The sequence below is a fragment of the Helianthus annuus genome, chromosome 8 (genome assembly GCF_002127325.2).
Source record: "Helianthus annuus cultivar XRQ/B chromosome 8, HanXRQr2.0-SUNRISE, whole genome shotgun sequence".
Classification (NCBI taxonomy): domain Eukaryota; kingdom Viridiplantae; phylum Streptophyta; class Magnoliopsida; order Asterales; family Asteraceae; genus Helianthus; species Helianthus annuus.
The window spans coordinates 18,837,457-18,858,549 of NC_035440.2; the positions used below are offsets into that span (position 1 = coordinate 18,837,457).

At 32.6% G+C, this 21,093-nt stretch overlaps 3 protein-coding genes across 3 annotated transcripts; 2 read left to right on the forward strand and 1 right to left on the reverse strand.

Annotated features, from left to right (window-relative positions):
- Positions 1-566: 566 nt before the first annotated feature.
- Positions 567-15,683, forward strand: LOC110899702 (probable serine/threonine-protein kinase PIX13). The gene is made up of 5 exons (XM_022146598.2): positions 567-1,056; positions 14,102-14,237; positions 14,367-14,500; positions 14,807-14,930; positions 15,144-15,683. Exons 1-5 carry the CDS (start codon positions 688-690, stop codon positions 15,605-15,607), a joined length of 1,227 nt encoding a protein of 408 aa, XP_022002290.1. The 5' UTR covers positions 567-687; the 3' UTR covers positions 15,608-15,683.
- A 308-nt stretch (positions 15,684-15,991) lies between these two features.
- Positions 15,992-17,420, reverse strand: LOC110901932 (probable serine/threonine-protein kinase PIX13). The gene is made up of 2 exons (XM_022148689.2): positions 17,323-17,420; positions 15,992-16,431 (listed from the first exon to the last, which is right to left on the reverse strand). Exons 1-2 carry the CDS (start codon positions 17,411-17,413, stop codon positions 16,061-16,063), a joined length of 462 nt encoding a protein of 153 aa, XP_022004381.1. The 5' UTR covers positions 17,414-17,420; the 3' UTR covers positions 15,992-16,060.
- Positions 17,421-19,387: 1,967 nt separating this feature from the next.
- Positions 19,388-20,530, forward strand: LOC110901931. Its single transcript, XM_022148688.1, has one exon. It carries the CDS (start codon positions 19,388-19,390, stop codon positions 20,528-20,530), a length of 1,143 nt encoding a protein of 380 aa, XP_022004380.1.
- The last annotated feature ends 563 nt before the right edge of the window (positions 20,531-21,093 follow it).

Consider the following 21,093-nt stretch of genomic DNA (forward strand, 5'->3'; position numbering starts at 1 on the left):
GGTATTGATGGGTAGGGGCTTTATGACTACGGGCTCTAGTGATATAACGCCCCATAAAGCCCCTGTGTGACGTGGCACGACACGTGTCACATAACGCCCCACAAAGGGCTTTATGACTACGGATGGCCTAATACTCGCGTTGGTATTAGTATCATTATATAACTAGTTACATATTTTATTGTTTTGCTTTTTTAATCTAAATTACAATATGTCTTTTAACACAACTATAATATAAAATTAAACATTTAATTTGTTTCTATTCGCCTATAGTATTGTGTGAGGTTTACGTGTATTTTTTTGTGAACGGTAAAAAAAAAAAAAAACCCTTTTAAGTACAAGTATCTTCTACTAATGAGGTGATGGTCTATTTGCAAAAACAAAGTCTTTAAACATATTAATTGGGAGGTGAAGGCATTGATTTCAAATACCACAGATAACAGGAAATAAAAGAAATTTTTCCTATAAAAAAATACAAGTATCTCCTCCTATTTTAGTCATATTTTGAATAAGTACTTCCTATATATCTAGATGACCCCATAAAAAAAATCTTAATTAGTTCACTTTTTCACACTTGAAAAGGGGCACAATATGGTTCCCTGTCACAACCATATCTTTCCCACTTCATTTTTCTTCTTGCTTTTAAGAAACACATTTTAACATTCAAATACACAGAAGCCACTTGGAGAGATGGGAAACTGCCATCGAAAGCTTCGCAATAATCTCACCAATAACAAAGCTACAGAACAACAACCTCCTGCCACGGTGGCCGAAGGCAGATCTAATCACGGTGGTAGCACCGCTAGTCAGGAGTCGGTGCTGCCTAGGCCTAGGGGCCAAATAGTAACACCAAACTTAAAAATATTCTCATATGCCGAGCTGCAAACCGCCACAAAAAATTTTCGGCCTAGCAGCATCCTAGGAGAAGGTGGATTCGGGCAAGTATTCAAAGGGTGGGTGGACGGTGTGACTTACGCGCCGTTGAAGGCTGGTGTTGGGATTCCGGTTGCCGTTAAGAAGTTGGATTCCGGTAGCATTCAAGGTCTTAAAGAATGGCAGGTTTGATTTTAATATCTTTTAAGATATTGTCATTTTCATGCAAACTATTTAATAGAATTATTTTTGACGTAATAACTGCATGTCACAAGCCGGTATTCATGACGTTTGCATGACTAGGTGTTTTTTTTATATTTTTTATATAAAAAAATAAATATAAATATAAATATAAATATAAATATAAAGTGTTTTAAATTTACTTTTAATGATACATATATATGTTTATCACATATTTATTCATGTAAAGAAAATTGGGATTGTGTAACTTGAAAGAAAATTCATGTAACTCATGTAATTAAACAAAGTCAAACAGGTTGCTGGTTTATAGTTGGTTTAACCAAGTCACACACACATATGGGAAGAGTTTAGTGTGAGTTAGGGGCCGGTACCCTCTTTCGTTTTTCGCTTCGTAGTGTAAATCTTACTAGAAAACTCTGAAAATTTAACACGTATTGAGTCCGCCAATCTAAAATCTGTTTTTTGACTTTGTAATATAAAAGTTAAACGAGCCAGACAAAAATAGGATGACAGTATAAAATAAATTATATTTATAATTTTAAGGGTTTGACACGTAGACATGTTGAGTTAAATGAGCTAAGCACCTTAACACGAACACAACCTAGTTATTATACGAATGAGACACTACAATCCAGTGTTGTAAAAATCGCAACTAGTCGGCGATTAATCGATAGTCGGCCTGTAACTGAGTAATTTTCCGTTAATCAGTCCACTAATCGTTAGTCGGGCCTAGTCGGACCTAGTCAGCCAGCCAAAAATCAGTGATTTCGGCTAGATTACGGCAAAAAACTTGTATATTCCGATCAAAACCTCTAAATTCCGGCCAGTTTCCAACAAAACCATGTGAATTCCAACAATTAATCTTGTATAATTAAAAAATGAGTTGAGTAAGAGTTAAAACCTAGCTACTTAAAATACTTACCTATAAAAATGTGTATACGTATACATAAAACTGAAAATTACATATAAAAAACCCTATCCGAGTAATCCCGAATAGTCGCTAGTCCCAACCTCACCGGCCGACTAACGACTAACGAGTTCTCCAACCTTGCTACAATTTAAAATTTGTTATTTCTTTTTTGTCAATCCTGTTCCGAGTGATTATCAGAAATTACCATCCTCAAATTTTTAATAGGGTTGAGTTTTACATCTCCCTAACTACCAACACAATTCTACATAATTTTAGTATAAGTATCTCTTTTATTTATTCTGTGGTTTTTATATAAACGTAAAAGTATATTGTCTTAGTTATAACTTAATTATAAGAGATGACTAGTTATTGTACCCGCCGCGCGTTGCGGCGGCGTCAAAACATACAATAACTCGAATTTATTTCGTCGAATAGAAACGTATTATATTTGACCTGACTTGTTTTCGAACAAAATTTACGTCAAAACGTAGATCAACTCAAAACGTACATAAAAATAGGCATGAAAACGTATTATATTTGACCCTAGTCGTTTAAAAAAAATGATGTTGAAACGTAAACCAACTTAAGAAAGAAGAAAACGAAAGCGGCACGTGCACTTTAATTATCAGTGCGAATAGCTACAGTAATAAATAAGTATTACCTTAGAAAGGATAAAAGAAAAAAAAAACAAAAGTAAAAGGATTAAAGTGTAAAAATTAAAAGGAGGGACCAAATTAAAAATTGGCACCGACATTCTTCTTTCATATATAGATAATAATTTGTCGTACGTAAAGAGTAATGTATATTAGCATATAGTACAATAGTCAATGTATTAGGTGGCAAGGTTGTACGGTCTTGAAAGTCAATCAGTGGGATAGTAAAAGTCAAACAATTTTGCAACGTGTTTGAAGAAAACAATATTTCATTGTAGAGGTAACCGTGTACATCTTACGCTACTTAGACTTTATCTTAGTTTTGCTATTGATGGAATTTACTAAGAGCATCTCCAATAAGCTATTTTTTCATGTTTTTATATGTCTATGTGGCATATGTTCATGTTTTTCTTATTGTGAGACATGTTTTTTATATCCATTTTTTGGGTGGTGTTTTTCTCCAAGAACTAGAAAAAATGAGTAAATGATGAGACCCATGTACTTTTAATATATATAATATAGAGAGAGAGAATAAGTGGTGTAAATGTGTGGTTAAAAATTAAAAAGGTGGTGATGATATGGCAATGTTTTTATGTTTTTGTGTTTTCTTATTGGGTGGGTTTTTGATGTTTTTGAAAGGTGAGTGTTTTTCTTATGTGGTAGCTGACTGAACATGTTTTTAGATGTTTTTAGTGGGTCTTATTGTGGATGCTCTAAGTATGATGATGATGTTTGAAGAAAACAATATTTCATTGTAGTTATATGTTAATAAATTGAAGATAACATATTTATATTTTTTAATTAAATTTACATTGTAATATTAACAGTCAAGGTGTTGACAATTTTCTATTTTATAGTTTTGTGTAATTAGAAAAACAAATCGTGTAATCTATTTATTTAAACAACTCAAATGAGTTGTCGTGTTGTAAAAGAGTTATCCATGTCATAAAACGTGTTAGTATGTTGTAATAAAAGATTTAAACAAGGCGTAAACGGGTTGACATTACATTATAAAATATATTTTTAGTTTAATTTTTAAATAGACATATATCTATGTTTTTAATTAAAGCAAATTAACACCAACACAGCTTGTTTATATAAGGAGTTAGACGATACGATCTAAAATCTAATTATTTCCTTGTTTTTGGATCATATTAAAAATTACCATTCATAATTTAGATCGGTGAATTCACATAACCATAGGTATTTAACACCTATATAGCAAAAGTATTACGATACACAATTTTAATATTATAAAATAATATATCTTAGGGTAAATTACTTTTTGAGTCCCTGTGTTTTATGGGTTTTAACTATTGAGTCCAAAAGCAAAAAGTTTAACGACCGGAGTCCCCATAAGCATTTTCTTTAACCATTTGAGTCCAAATTTCTAACTTTGTTTGAATTTCCTGTTACTTTTTCATTAAGAGGGTGTTTGGGGTTCCTTATTTTGAGGGTAAAAGGACTTTTGAAGAACAAAAGTCCTTTTGAAAGTGTTTGGCTTTTCTTCTTATGTGAGAGGGATTTGGCAAAAGTCAGGAATTCCTGACTTATTTTGGCCAAAAGGACTTTTCAAAAGTTGAAAATAAGCTAAGCCAAACATGCACTAAAAGACTAAAATGCCCCTACATATTATTATCATTAATTGTTAATAATACATAAATCCATTACACAACCCCAAAAAGAAAAGAAACCTACAAAATCTAAACAATCCATTTTCCAAATTTGGGCACAATCACCCTAATTCAAATCCGTCTCTGTCTCTGTTCTTCTGTCCGATCTCTCACTCTTCTTCTTCTTCAATTCACTTCCATTTCTACCATTTTCCTCTGTTTTCACCGATTAAAACTTTCTGCGAACGAATCAGCCGTCGATTTGTTCATTCCTTTGTTCAATTTCATCAATGAAGCAAAGGTTTCAGCTGTAGTTCATCACTGACAGACATTACATCTTCCTTCTCTGCAACGGAATCCTTGTTATCCTTGGTGCAGCGGCAACGGCGAGTTCCCAAGATTCTCCGGTATCGCAAACCGAAACCGGTTATCGTTTAAAAAAACCGCATCAATATCTTTATCAAACAACTTACTCGGAACCGACCCTTCAAACTCATTGAAAAACTGATTATACCCTAATTACAATAAAATTAAACCCCAGAATCAAGATGAAATGATCATAAAATAACAAACACAAAAGCTTCAATTTTTTAATCTTTCACTCTTTACAGCTTCAAAGCATCAAAAATCTTTTTTTTCCTTTCATGGTCAAGAAAATTAAAGATTTGAAGTTATCACACATACCCACAATCAAAAACAAATCCTGAAGAAACCCATCTACACAAAAAAATGGCTGAACAAAAGATAAAGTTTGAGCAAGAATACACCCACAAGAAGCAAAGATTCACACACAGAACCCTAATGATCAAGAAAATAGAAATCAATAAATTAATGAAGCAAACTTATCTTTATGAACTTGTGTTTCTGGGTAAGTTGGGAAAATGAGAGAGAATATAAAGCGCATACACACCATCATCCTCACCCTCCTCATCTGACTTTATGTCGCCGGAGTTGTCGGCGGCGGCGGTGGGTGTTGTGGAGGTGCAGCGGTGGTGGGTATTGTGGTGGTGACGGTGTAGTGGTGGTGGTGACGGTGGAGGTGCGGTGGCGACGGTGGTGTTGATGGTGGAGGTGTGGTGGTGGGATGGAGATGGTTTAGGTAGAGAGAGTGAATTTCTCCATGACTTATGATCTGATCTAGAGAAGATACATATATATTTTATATTTAATAATAAAATGGTTTTTTTAATTAAAAGGGTAATGTGGTCATTTAACCAAAGTTAACAGAATAATTTTAACAGTGTTAGAAATTTGGACTCAAATGGTTAAAGAAAATGCTTATAGGGACTCAGGTCGTTAAACTTTTTGCTTTTGAACTCAACTAGTTAAAACACATAAAACACAGGGACTCAAAAAGTAATTTACCCTATATCTTATTTTTATTGTGTTTTCTACTTTTTTTTTACGATCACAAATAAATATAATCATACACTATATATATTCTTACGTATGAGATTTCTTTTCCCTTTAGTTATGGTAGATGATTTGTCGACTAAAGTAACAAATACTATTAGCATATACAAAAATCAACGTATTAGGTGACAAGATCGTACAATTAATTCAACGTGTTTGAAAAATAATTAAATTTTTAATTTTGTTGAAAATAAAGTACAAAGAGTTAAATAAAACAAGCATTGACGTGAAATTTATAAATTTTATTAAGTTAATTTTAAAATATTATTACTTTCAACTGTGTATTTTTACCATTTTTAGATGACATGTGTCCCCATTAGTTTTCTTTTATTATCTACTAGAAGGGATCCCACGCAATGCATAGAGAAACACAAACATTGTCAGAGTGTGCATTATTCGGTTGATTTGGTTATTATTCCCAACCAAAATCAATCTACTTTCATAATTTTTATTATAAAAGTCCCTCAACCCAATTTTTGAATAGAAACGTCCCTCTGCTTACTAAATTCAAACACAATTGGGATTTAAAAAAAATGATTAGGAACCGGTGTAGTCGATGGTTTACAGATTTATTTTCTTTTAACAAAACAAAAAGGTACTGAGTTGGATCAAAGAAATAAATATGAAGAAGATCCTTTATTATTTTTTTTTGTCCACGGGAAACTTGACATCCCTTTTCTCTGACCAACATGCCATGCCCATCCGAAAACTCGAATGTATGCTTTCTTTCGAAAACTCGAGAATTTCACCTTTTGAAGTCGTGTACTTTGGGTAGCATATGTTGACCTTAATCAAACAACTAAACAACCAAGAGTCTGTTTGGTATGGGGTAATGGAATAGATGAGAGAATGGAATGGACGAGGTAATGGAATGGACAACGGAATGAAATGGATCATTCCATTCCATTGTGATGTTTGGTTACTCATATATGAATAGAATGAATCATTACTTTGTACAATTTGATAAACAAAAAAAAAAATGAAGTAAACATAACTGTATTAAAGCGACAAAAATATAATTGACTCAATAATAATAATAATAATAATAATAATAATAATAATAATATATTAATGATAAAAAATTAATAATAGATTTTTCATATATATTAATATTAGTATGAATATTAATAAATATAAATATAAATACAAATAAAAGTATAATAATAATAATAATAATAATAATAATAATAATAATAATAATAACATATTTCTTTCCATTCCTTGAAGGAATGGAAAAAAAACACCTACATACCAAGGAATGAAAATTGTTATATTTGGAAGGAGTTACATTCCCTTGGAATGCTCCATTCCATTACCAATGATAACCAAACATGTTTATTTCCATTCCATCAGAATGATCCATTCCATTCCACCTTTCATTTCTTCATACCAAACGCTACCCAATAGAGTGTTGGACCCAGAATTTTTTTCCAATGGGTAGCATACATTCCTCTATATGAGTCTGCCCCTGTAAACAACACCGGTTTTTAATGTTCATCTCAAAATCATTTTACGATTTGCAATTTGTGATTTACATCCTGATGCACCGATTTGTATTTGATTCCTAACGGCTACTACGGGTTCCTATATTTTTTTTTCTAAAATGTGTTTAGATTTAACAAGTAGAGTGACTTTTATATTAAAAAGTTTAGTTGAGGGACTTTTATAAGAAAGGGACAATTGCATGTTTCCTCTTAAAAAAACTGTTTAATTGCGTAGTTACCCAACTTAAAATTAAAATTGCATATATCACCTTTCTTAACTATTAAAATTGCATATATCCCCTTCCTTAACTAATAAATTTGCAAATTTACCCATTTTGATTTATTTCATTAAAAACAAGTTATATAATGACTTTTTTACCCTTATTTTTACTAAAACTTAAAAAAAAATACATATTTATTCATTTTTACTAGTTTTTGTTAAGCTATAGGTGTTTAACTATAATATGAAACATGTAACTGTAAGATTAAATATAATTATTATATTTATATTTAATTGTGTAGCCATTATAATCATTTATATTATTTGGATCAAAATATATTAAACCTATAATAAATTAGTTGGTAATTGTTGATGGGCCAGATTACCCTAACTAACTAATTGGGTTTCCCCTTGGGTGTATATAAGGAGATTACTAGAGAGGGATTAGGGTTAGACCCTCATAACATCACACTAAAATCGCCCCTCCTCTCTCTCCATTACTACGAGTTCTTCAACCCTAAAGAACTCGGTACTACCATCAAGAAGATACATCCTAAAGGGGAACCAGACCAATCTGACGAACATGACGTCTACTTCCCTCTCTGGTGTGGTGACTGCTAATCAGGTACACACCTCTTATTTTATTGTTTATGATTGAATTTACATCATTAGGGTTTATGTTTTACCCATGATCTTATGATATAATCAACATGTGGTATCAGAGCGATGTTGATTATATAAATTCAATCATTTAATTCGATTACAAAGTTTGCTTTAGTGGGATATACGGAATTCAAATACTTAAATAAATCTAATGGATATATTATTTTTTTTTCTGAAATCAGTTTGCGTATAACCCCATTTGAATATGTGAAGCCATTAGTTCAATATATTGAAAATCTTTTGACTTTGCAAAAGAATTCGTAATCCCAGAAAGTGTTGAGAATGAATGATAATTGTTACTTTTAATATTTTATAATTATTCTATCATTCATATATAAATAAATCCTGACGTGATATATTCGAATATATGTATCTTGATTCAATTTGAGTTATCAAGTTTCTAAAGTAATAATTCATCACCAGCTTTTCAGTGGGGGTGATTTAATTTTTTTTTAGTGGCTTGAAGTTATACACTTATATGTTTTCCGAATACTTGTCGCATAGTGTATCGAAATCGACTTTTGTTGATTATTATTATCATTAATCTTAAAAAAAAAAAAATCTCCTTATTTTCGGATAACATTAGGATTTGATTATGTTTTTTAAAATTATATATCTTCATCTCCAAGTTTCGAATAAAAATATTATCTTTAAATTTATAATCGAATAATTAACTTGGATAGATACACATAAGATATTTTGAAATTATAATCAAATCCATTAAAATTAGTTGATTCAACCTTATCACAAAACAGCTGTTAACGAGGTTGCTACTCGCAACCATGAGGTTGCTACTCGCAACCATGAGGTTGCTACTCGAAACCATGAGGTTGCGACTCGCAACCATAACGTGATTGATCGAAACCATGAGGTTGCGACTCGCAACCATAACGTGATTAGTCGAGACTAAGGTTGCGACTCGAAACCATAACAGCATAACTCGAGACTAAGGTTGCGACTCGAAACCATAACAGCACGACTCGAGACCATGACTCGAAATCTCAAAACTTAGGCTGTTTAATGTGAACTAAGACTTAGCTAATTAATAATTGGTTTTGTAAATACTTAGTTAATTAATAAGGATCAAATAATGTTTTACAAAACCAAAATAGCTTAACTTGAATGAGCTTTTGATGTATTAATTCTGGCCAAAGCTGATTTACTACATCTATTTATTGTTCAAGTCTTATAAAAGCTATGTTAAGTATGCATTACAAACGTGAAATGTCTTAATTCTGGCCAAAGCTGATTTAATTCATTTATGTTTAGCATGCTTGACAAGTGCATAACTAAAGTGATTGTCTCATTTCTGGCCAAAGCTGATTTGTCACGATTACTTTGCACACATACTTAAATGATTACACTTCTGGCCAAAGCTGATTTGTCTTTGTTTAAGTAGGATTTTACTAAGTCTATTATTTTGATGTTAGTAATAGACATATCACAATCTCTTCACATAATGATCCTTATATTAATGATCCTTACTTAATTTTATGATCATTTCGTCTGCCTTATTTTAAGTACCCATAATTTTACTCACTATAATTTACTTCTACCTATATCTCATCCACTCTAATTCCTAAACCCAAAATGTTTGCTTTATTTAAAATTTCTATTGGAATTAGCTCTTAAATTAAATCCTTGATTATTTCTTAAGACACGATAATCCTATTGCTCTCTTCTGATAAAGATTATAAAGAAGAAAATTAGAGCATGATGATCAGGACAAATCGAACATGATGTCTCTTATGATAATCAAGAACTCTCTAATATAATTGCTATCATTAAAGTTATTCCAGATTAATTTTTTCCTAAGACTAATCTATAATTGTGGAATAATCACAAGAACTCCTAAGGTGCATGTCTTCATTTAAATTATAAATTATAAGGTTAAGTGGTATATGTGAATATATTATAATGTACAATACCATGACCCGTAAAGTTAAGGGCTTACGCATGGAAATAAGTACATTTTCCAGTACATTACATACTAAGTTTTCATTTGTACAATTTGATGCATTATAAATCAGCTATAACACTCAAAAGTACCAAAGTATAACGAGTGTATTGATAAGCAACATATGTACATAGAAATAAATGTTTGAAACTGGAAAATAAGATGTTATTCACCTTACAACCACTAAGAACTTTACAAGAGGATTGTTCTAAGGTCCATAGACAAATCACAAGTGCTAATCCCAACGTTAAGGTTCTTCAAGGGAAAATCTCACTGCATAATTATGTCATTAGACTAGGCATAAGCAACGAGACTATCCATTATTCAAAAGAACAGTTGGATAAATTGATTAGATAGTAACTTACTAATGATATTTAAGTCTGGTAATTTTAATATTCCAACTAACACATGATTAGTTAACTCTAGTTCCATACGTTTCCTTACCAGAACTCGACAAATAACTAACATGAGAGTTAGTGACAAAATTAAATGTTAAGACTATAAGAACCATAATGAACAGTCTTCCAACAACGCTTTTCGATACCTTATATATTCTGATTAATCAGAATATAGTATCATAATTAAGCAATGTTATGAAGATTGTGAGGTTTACATAGTCAACATAAAGTCACACTTATCTTAAATTCTCATCTTATTTGTTCTAAATATCTGGATAGAAACATTACTGTGATGAAACTAGATGATACCTTATTTTTTCACAACTTTTGTCATCATGCAAATGAGAATTTGACAAAAGGAAAATGAGACTTATAAATTTCATCCATTAGAACCAAAATTCATGAGAAATCATAACATGGTTAATGAGGATGATTTTTTTCATCTAATCTCATTCTCAGTGATTCTAAATCATGACGTTACAGCCCTAAATATTACTTGGCTTAAGGAATAAGTATGGGTCCATCATAAGTCATTCATTGACATTCGTGGAACTTATTCAAAATGGAATATTCAGACATAATTCATTTATCATTTGAAAGACTATCAACTTGTATCTAAATTTTGTCGCATATGGCCTACGGTCTTAGAAGAACTCTATTCATATATGTACTTAATAAGATTTCTATTAACTATGTCCCTAAAGTTTCTTATGATATCTGGACGTTAAAGAAATAAAATAAAGTCTAACATATATGTGATAGGTTCCCACATCACGTAGCTCATTGAAACTTTTCTTGTAGCATTATAGAAATATCATAGATCAGTGGGAGCATTAAGTGTCTTAATTATAACTTGTAAAAAGTTGCAAGAGGTGGGGGAGTGAAAACTTTATATTACTTCAATTTACACCTCTTGTACAAGACACCGCTCCATCACGACACTGTTCCACAAAATTTGTCTCCTTAAAATCTAATGCTACTCTTACAAAAGTTTCATTGTTGCTTAATTGTGGGCACAATTAGATTTCTTACCTAAACTAACATAATCCTCAACAAGAGAAACTACAACGACTAACGTCACTAATTTGTGTTTCTCTATTAGAATTTGTTAGCCGTTACACATTGACCCTAAGCATGCCGAGTTCCTTAAGTTTTCTAAGGTCAGTGGGAGCAGTCAAAGTCCTTATAATGACTTGCATGGAATACAAGAGGCGGGGGGAAGAGTGTCATTAAATTTCACTTCGAATTTAACTCTTATTACACCTCTTGTACACCATACTGCACCAACTCTTCAAAACTTAGAATCCTGAAAATGGTAGAAACCTAATCAAGAGCTAATTCATAAAACTGAAACTTCTAACAAACCCAATAATAAACTCAGGAGGTCATCTAGGTTTAAAAACCTACTAACTTTGATGATTACATAACCTCCCTAATTTGGGGTTGAAATGGATTTTGGAAAAGTTTACTGATCCTATCTCTTCAAATTAAGCCATTAGTGTAAATCAATCATATGAATGGAATAAAACAGTTTTCTAGTAAAACTGATTTTATGTGTTTGCGTAACGTTTGGGATTTGATTAAGTTACCTAAGAGTGTTCATGACTAAACCAAATCCAAATATAAGCGTTAAGACACTCAAAAGCATGATTGATTGTCAAAGGTTGTACTCAGGAAGAGATAAATTATTAAAGAATCTTTATTGCATATCTAACAAAAGATTTCTTTAAGGATCATCACTGTTCTAGTAGCTTATAATAGTTTGAAGCTACATTAGATGAACATTAAAACGATTTTCCCTAATAAATGGCTGACACATTTACATGTTCATTAGATAACAACCTAAAGTTTCAAACTGAAGGTTAAAGAACACTTTATTTGTAAGCCAATAATATCCATGTATGGGTTAATGCAAACATCATAATGTGATGAAAAGCTAACGTAATTATTTTCATCAAGAATCAAGTGGATTAATGTACCTACCTCAAGATGAGTGGGAGCAACTAAAATAAACTTGTCTATATAGATGACATTCTTTGACAAGCATATGTTACATAAGTCAAAGCATTGTTAACACAAACCTTGATATAATAAAACTCAGAGATATCTCTTACGTGATTGATATCATAACATACTGAGATAGACCAAATGGGATATTAGTTTCGTTCCATAAGTTTAACATTAAATGGGTCCTTACATATGTAACAATCAATATTGCTCTCCTTTAGAGGATAATAGGATAAATGAGATTATTTATTTATGCTTCATTAATTAGAAGCCTTATGTAAGTTTAAGTCTATACTCGTTTAGATATTACTCATATTGCAACACACTAGATATGTCTAGATTAATGTGTAGCATCTAATGGAGTATTACAATATCTTTAAAAGAAACGAGAGACTACAATTTAAAGAAGAAGTGAGAATTAAAAAACCGGTTTATTACTCTAACTTTGTAATATTCAAAGATGACAAAAATGTAATTTCGGGTATATCTTTATGTCAGCAGACAAAACCTATCTTATGGAGGAGTCATAATAAACTGATAATAACAACCTAAGATATGACGATATAATATATTGTTGATCACAAAGCAATAGTCACTAAATGTTGTTGGAAATTTATCAGTGGACTCATAAGTTTATTAACTTCATATAATTAATATATTGAAGACTTATTGTGATAAAGTCAGCTACCATGTCTCCTTGAACAGTAACAGTTCGAGAGGTGCTGCATTAAATTTCGATACACAATTAATTATTCGTTTATGAACGAATTGAGGAAACTAAATCTTTGTATCGAATGCATTCATGATATGCTTAAGGATCCTATAACTAAAAGTCTATCACCCATAACTATTATGTAAGCGCTTATAATAATCACGGGTTTATTGATGACTATGTACAACTGCATATCGTACTATGAATGATTAACTTTTAATATTCCTCATCAGTTTGATTTTGTATGTCTCTTACATATGTTCTGCCGGTGTAATGACATATAGACAACTATAAATACAAATCAAACGTTAAAGGGCTTACTTATTTTGATCATAACTATTAGGTTTTAAATTGAGGCTATAGTATGACTAATGGGGGTCCTGAGTCGCATAATGATTCAACGGCTGTATTTCTCTGCTATAGTACTTGTTTAAGGCTAAAATGAGTATTAACTTCTGATCAGACTAATCTAATACTCATGATAAATGATTACTCGGCTAAGTGGGAGAATGTAAGATTAAATATAATTATTATATTTATATTTAATTGTGTAGCCATTATAATCATTTATATTATTTGGATCAAAATATATTAAACCTATAATAAATTAGTTGGTAATTGTTGATGGGCCAGATTACCCTAACTAACTAATTGGGTTTCCCCTTGGGTGTATATAAGGAGATTACTAGAGAGGGATTAGGGTTAGACCCTCATAACATCACACTAAAATCGCCCCTCCTCTCTCTCCATTACTACGAGTTCTTCAACCCTAAAGAACTCGGTACTACCATCAAGAAGATACATCCTAAAGGGGAACCAGACCAATCTGACGAACATGACGTCTACTTCCCTCTCTGGTGTGGTGACTGCTAATCAGGTACACACCTCTTATTTTATTGTTTATGATTGAATTTACATCATTAGGGTTTATGTTTTACCCATGATCTTATGATATAATCAACAGTAACTATTTATATAACAATTAGCATGTGTGTGGCAGGCAGAAGTGGAGTTATTGGGAAAGTTTATTCACCCAAATCTAGTAAAACTCTTGGGATATTGTTGGGAAGATCAAGAGTTCCTTCTGGTCTATGAATATATGCAAGAAGGAAGCTTAGAAAACCATCTCTTTAAAAGTGAGTATTATCATATATATAGTAACAAATTAATAAAATGTAATCAAAACTAATATGATATATATATAATAATTATTTAACACTGTGTTTATACCAAGTTATTTATTTATATCTTTTTCAATGGAGAAGGCAGTGAACCACTTCCATGGGAGACAAGGATCAAAATCGCCATGGGAGCAGCTCAGGGACTTTCTTTCTTGCATAATACCGAAAGAAAAGTTATCTATAGAGATTTTAAATCCTCAAATGTCTTATTAGATGGTGTAAGTTTTATATACATAGTAAAGTTGATTTCATAACTAAAATATTACGAGAACAAAAAGAACAAACCAAAATAATTTAACTTATATTAACGATTAACGCTTCTAATTTTTTATATATGACTTGCACATCGTTGCACATGTGTAAGTTTTATAAATAAATAAATTTGTTTATTTTTTTTAAACTTCAAGAGAGATGGCCTGATAAACATTGCTTTAGAAGAAACAAATCATCACTATCATATTATATCATAACTTTAAAAACTCATCTACACCATTAAATGTTGTTAAAAACGAATTTTGTGACAGGAGTTTAACGCGAAACTCTCAGATTTTGGATTGGCAAAGCTAGGTCCAGTTAATGGAGAATCTCACGTGTCAACAATGATAGTGGGAACATATGGTTATGCAGCTCCTGAGTATATGATTACTGGTTAGTCACTTGTCTAAATTTGTAGTCAATCTAATAATTTACGTGTTTTTAAATTTGTTTTGGGTTGGTAGGTTTTGAATTGGTAATTTTAAATTATGAACCGGACGCAACTCATTTCTTTATTCATGTTAAAATTTCCCCCACCTATTAATATTACTTATATTCTTTTAACTTACATTATATAAACAATAAAGTGTTGTGATGGAACTATAGGTCATCTATATGTGAAGAGTGATGTTTATGGCTTTGGGGTGGTGATGCTAGAGATGATGACAGGGTTACGTGTACTTGATCCTAATCGACCTCCCTCACAACAAAACTTGGTGGATTGGGCTAGACCTTCGTTAACCGACATCAAGAAACTAAAAGGAATTATGGATCCGCGATTGGAACAACATTATCCATCACAAGGTGTGATTAAGGCAGGAGAACTCATCCGAAAGTGTCTTGATGTGAACCCAAATCACCGGCCTTCAATGGAGAAAGTGGTGGCGAGTTTAGAAGAGATCAATGCAATCAGAATGAAACCAAAGCGGTTAAAGATCAACAATGGACACTTGATGAGCCCACACCATGAACAAAGCTATGGTGATCATCGTCGTGAGAAGTGCCATCGTTCTCCCCTCCATGTGAAGCAACGGGGAGGGGTTTGGGTCGATAGATCACCCGTCCAATAGTATAAATAGAAGGAATTCCATTAATTCAAATTAAAAGTTTTGTTTTAACTCGTTTGATTATTATTTTTGATTGTTTACCGTAATTATATTTTATCTAATTCATTCATATAAATATAAATAAATAATAAACAGCTTTCACATTTGTAATGGACATGGAAAGAAAAAAATTGTCATCTATCAAGGAGAACCTACAGTGACTCGAACTAATGTAACTCAATCGAATGCTTCTGTACTTGTATTGAGGGTCGACCAGCAGTGGCCAAGGTTGTGGCAATGCCCGAGTTTGTGTTAGGGGAACACGTAAGTATAAGATAATTCTAACAATAAATATTGAAATGATGTACTTAATAGATGCATGGTATACGAATTGCAATTTCGCGACGACTAGCTTTAGGAACAAACATGAATTTAGTGATGAAAACAATATCCATTCCCATACCGGATATTTGTTTGTTATGCAACTTCATTGATAGCTTGACCTTTGATGGTGTTAGCCGTTGACTTGCTCGGTTCCATTTTGATAGCATTAATACCCTGCAAACACGACACTATTTCCTCCATAGAAGGCCGGTTCTTGGGATCTGGTTCAAGACAAGTTAGGATGAGCTCAGCGGTTTTATGAGCGGCTTTCGTAGGGTATTTTTTCTCCAATCGTGAGTCCATAACTCTGTGTATTCTCTTTTTATCACTTAATAAAGGTCTAACCCAGTCCACCAAGTTATGCTTTGAGACATGTCGAGAAGTGTCAAGAACTCGTAACCCTGTTATAATCTCGAGCATTACCACTCCAAAACCATAAACATCGCTCTTGACATATAAGCGGCCTGTAATTGCAATGCAACACCCTTTTATGAACCACTTAAAAATCAAAACCGAAGAAGGATATTCGTTACAATTTTATAATGATTGAAATTTTGTACATAGCAAACAAACCTGAAAAACTATATCTAATTCTCAATCTAAGTTTATCTAAGCAAAAATGTCTCTCATATTAAACCAAGTTTCATTATATGTCATGTAGGTTACTCAAGTTTCATATCGTTCTATTGTCATAAAATTCTCCGTAACTTTAGAAACTAAGTGACCTAGATTAAACACATATGAATACTTGTTTTTAATTTTTTTTTGAACGGTGACTTTCTTTTTTAGTGATCCAAAATGTCACACCTAATTGGCGGCACTAGCCAAGTCTGCCCAGACTTACGTTGTCTTAACCGGGCCCGCGCTGGGTTGACCAGACTTGGTTACGGCGTTCCCCCGGAAACCGTACTGCCTCCACACGAGTTGCCTCACTGAAGTAACAGCCGGATGAAAACCGGGGTACGGCTCAGGATCGAACCCCCCTCGGTGGGTTTTTCATTTTCAAGTTTAATCTCAAGTAATGAGTTTCCCGGAACTAAACATAACAAGTTTCGTAACTGTTTCAACTTTCAATTAAATTAGCCCGTCATTAAACTTCACAGCAGTGGAATAATAGGAACTTAAGTGATCTGATTGAAACAATAATGAAACATTTATCTAAATCCAATAGTTCAATTGTGAACTAAAACTCAAAAGAAGATAACCACAAACTATGATAACTTGGAAAGTAATCACATGTTATTTCATATTTAAAGAGCTATAGAATGTGGAGGAACCATAATTAATTTAAACCCAACAAAAGAAAACTGGCTACTACTTAAAAATATGTTGCACAAGGAGACAAGAGAACTAACCAGTAGCCACATACTCAGGAGCCGCATAACCGTAGGTGCCCATTACACGCGTTGTGACATGAGACTCTCCATTGACTGGACCTAAGACCATGTGTACTGGGGCGTTGTTTTTAAAAATTTTTCATTTAGAACGCCCTATAACGCCCCGCCTACCACTACGGTAGGCGTTATAGGGCGTTATTTTTGGATAAATTTGTTGTTCGCGTTTTAATTAAAACGCGGAATTTGCAATGTGGCCTCTGACATCCATGCCACTTTTGTTGACTTCCATGCCACTTTTGTTGACAATTACTTTTTCCACCAATGACATCCTTTTAATTTTTCAACCTGACATCCTTTTAATTTTTTTTTTCATTAAAAATAATATGGGCGTTATTGGAATAATGCCCCACTTCACCACTTTATGCTATAATGCCCAACGCTGACTAGGATGCCACGTGTCGGATAATGCCCCATGGTGAGGGCATTATAACATCTTACCACTACACATGGTCTAACCGTGTTAGCCCAAAATCCGAGAGGTTTGCATTAAAATCCTGAAAATACAATATATACAACTGGTAATTAAATAACTGAACCTAAAACATCAAAATCACTAGAGTAGAGGTGCCTTTCATCTTGTATGTAGATAAATATATAATGTTTGGTTTCTTTGTCAAGTAACATTTTTATTATATGAGTTTTAATTTATATGAGATGACCAGGTTCTATGGATTATCTTTGAACTTGTGAGATACCAAATTTTTTAGGTGTCAAGGTAATAATAAGTTGTTTTGAGTGGTGAAGGTGGGCCCAACTTTATATTTTTCTAATCAAAATCAACATATTAAAACAACCCCAGTATTTTAATTTTCTAGTTTATGTATAATATCATTTAAACCTTATGTTACATGCCGGGTCTTTTGTAATTGTAGCATAGTAATACGGGTATCTAATGTCACAATTTGACATTTCATGTAGTTTTGGATTAGTTTTTGAGGTGAAATTGTATTTTTATGGAATTATAGGGTTAACTAGTTAACCCGTTGACCGTTCAGTACACTCTGGTTGAACCGTTTCTAAGTCCAACCCGATATGATTAAAAAACTATTTTGACTCTGGTTAAAATTTCCAATGATTATGAAATGGTTGAAAGTAATATATATATTCTCTTGTCCATTATTTGAAAAGAAGCCAATTTGGATTTTTATAGAATCATGAATATGAATGATAAACCTAACCTGTTTCTGTTTATGTTGAATCTTAATAAGTTCTCAACCAGGGGCGGACCCTTAGGCTTGTCGGGCGGAGCCCGGGCTACGGCTCAACTTTTGACTAGAAGTGTAAAAAAATTTTTTTTTTCCGATTTTTATACATAGGACACCCCTGAACAAGTACGAGGACACCCCTCAAAAATTTTTTTACAAAATAATAAGCCCAATTATATAGGCAAGAATTATTTTCAAAAACAAATTACCATATTATCTTTCATGAGCCCAATTCAGAATTATTGTGCTAACATGTTTCTGTGGCAAGAAATCAAGAATTATTTAATAGCCCATATTATCTTTCATGAGCCCAATTCAGAAATAATAGCCCAACTACTTATTTTGGGCGGCAGTTTAGGCATATCAAACGTCAGTGACAAACTCCAATTATCAATTTCTAATTCTAATGATCTCAATATCTCATCAAACGAACAAAGAGGCAATTAGGCAAAACCAGTCCGCCCCTGAATCCCTGATTATATACGACCGAACAGAACTGAACAATCGTACGATTATATACGACCCCTAATTCGATTTTCGACTGCAGCAATAACATAACAGGTTTGTTTCGATTTCGATTTTCGAACATATAATTATTACTTGTTAGTTTGATGAATGATGATGATGATTGATACTTTGGCAGCGAATAAAAAATCGAAGCTCGATTGCTCGAACAACAGCGACAGAAACTTTGGCAGCCCATTCGCACTTTGGCAGCCCATTGATTCAGGTTTGTTTTATTGTTATTCAGTTATTTGATTCATAATTGTTTGAACTTTGAGTGTTATTTGATTCATAATTGTTTGAACTTTGAAGTGATGACGAAACCAAAATCCAAAAAACAAGCTTTAATTGGGAACTTTTTCAAAAGAAAATTCGAAGAAATTAATGATAATGAGTCAAGTCGGAGTGTTGATAATGAGAATATCCAAGCAAATGATGACGTTGATGGCGATGCAAGTCCGAATGTTGATAATGAGAATATCCAAGCAAATGATGACGTTGATGCAAGTCCGAATGTTGATAATGATAATCCTACAACTTCAATTCCAACAACACGAGGTATTATTGATTTAAATGATCTTCCTTCGGATCCACATGATAGGCCACCTATTACTAGTTATCACCCAAATCAAATAGAATTACTTGAAGGTGAAATTAAAACGGGTAAAGGATTAAACCAAGAGGTTTCCCTAGCACGACCCGGTGATACGCGATGGGGTTCACATCATAGAACCATCATCAGTTTGCTTAGATTGTTTCCGGAAGTTGTGACCGTACTCCAATATGTTAAAGAAGATGGAGATTGCAGTCAACAACGAACAAATGCAAAAGGTATTCTATCGTATTTTAAAAAACTCGAGTTTGTTTTTTATATGCATTTGATGGGAGATATATTAAGTTACACAAATGCTCTTTCAAAACACCTTCAACAAAAAGGTAAAGATTTATTAGAAGCGGCCAACTTGATAAATGGTACAAAACGAGCATTAAATGCTTTAAGACAAAATGGGTTTGAGCCGATGTTGGAAAAAGTGACTTCCTTTTGTAAAAAATACAACATTACAATGTTGGACATGTCGGAAAGTTATGGTAACCCAAGAAACCGAAAGAATGTCATTACAAATCGACATCATTTTGAGGTTGACATTTTTAATGAGGTTTTAGACATGCAAATTCAAGAATTAGGAAGTCGATTTAGTAAGGTAACAACTACTTTGATAAAAAATATGTCGGGTTTAAATCCTTCTAACGGTTTTTCTAAGTTTGACCCATCGAAGATATTGGCGTTTGCTAAGATGTACCCGGATGATTTTACTACACAAGAAATAGGGACGCTTTTGGGTGATATTGAGTCATTTCGTCACACAATAAGCGATGATGATAACTTTGACAACTTGAATGGAATAAGTGATCTTGCGCGTCTTATGGTTGAAACGAGAATCTCAACCAACACGTGATTAAGATATTTTGATCAATAAAAAAAGCTTATAATATTAATGACAAAAAGAGTCAATTTTTCAACTATAATTGTCAAAACTTACCCCTTAAATTTATCAAACCAGACTTGACTAATAGACCGGTTCTCCTTTGCCTTTTCGGTTTTCGGTTTTCAACATCTATTAGATTTTTATCACAAGAAAAAGTCCAAATGCAATGGATCAACGAGAAACTACCTACGAAGGAAAAAAAAACCGTAGCTGATTTTTTTTATATATTTTTACCAAGGTAATATTGCATTTTTTTTAGTTACTACTGAAAATTTTCAAAGGATAAATTATCTACTATCTTAAACAAAAACTTAGATGGCTTTTGCGCCACCGACACCCCAACTTTCAATAAAAGACAAAACAACTTTGAATTTTCACAATTTTATCCCTAATATCTTTGCCACCAACCAAACCACACTCATACTTTGAGATTGCACACTTTCTTTCCTACATTTCTAAAATTTTTATGAAATGTCATTTTCCCCCATTTGTTTTTTCATTCTTTTACTTGGAAAAAATAATTTGCACACATG

What these genes read in the sequence shown, in the direction of transcription:
- LOC110899702 (XM_022146598.2), top strand. Translation starts at nt 688, where the DNA reads ATGGGAAACTGCCATCGAAAGCTTCGCAATAATCTCACCAATAACAAA. An exon ending in AGAAAACCATCTCTTTAAAA is followed by an intron (nt 14,238 to 14,366) that starts GTGAGTATTATC and finishes TCAATGGAGAAG; the next exon opens with GCAGTGAACCACTTCCATGG. An exon ending in TCCTGAGTATATGATTACTG is followed by an intron (nt 14,931 to 15,143) that starts GTTAGTCACTTG and finishes ATGGAACTATAG; the next exon opens with GTCATCTATATGTGAAGAGT.
- LOC110901932 (XM_022148689.2), bottom strand. Translation starts at nt 17,413, where the DNA reads ATGGTCTTAGGTCCAGTCAATGGAGAGTCTCATGTCACAACGCGTGTA. An exon ending in TCCTGAGTATGTGGCTACTG is followed by an intron (nt 16,432 to 17,322) that starts GTTAGTTCTCTT and finishes TTGCAATTACAG; the next exon opens with GCCGCTTATATGTCAAGAGC.
- LOC110901931 (XM_022148688.1), top strand. Translation starts at nt 19,388, where the DNA reads ATGACGAAACCAAAATCCAAAAAACAAGCTTTAATTGGGAACTTTTTC.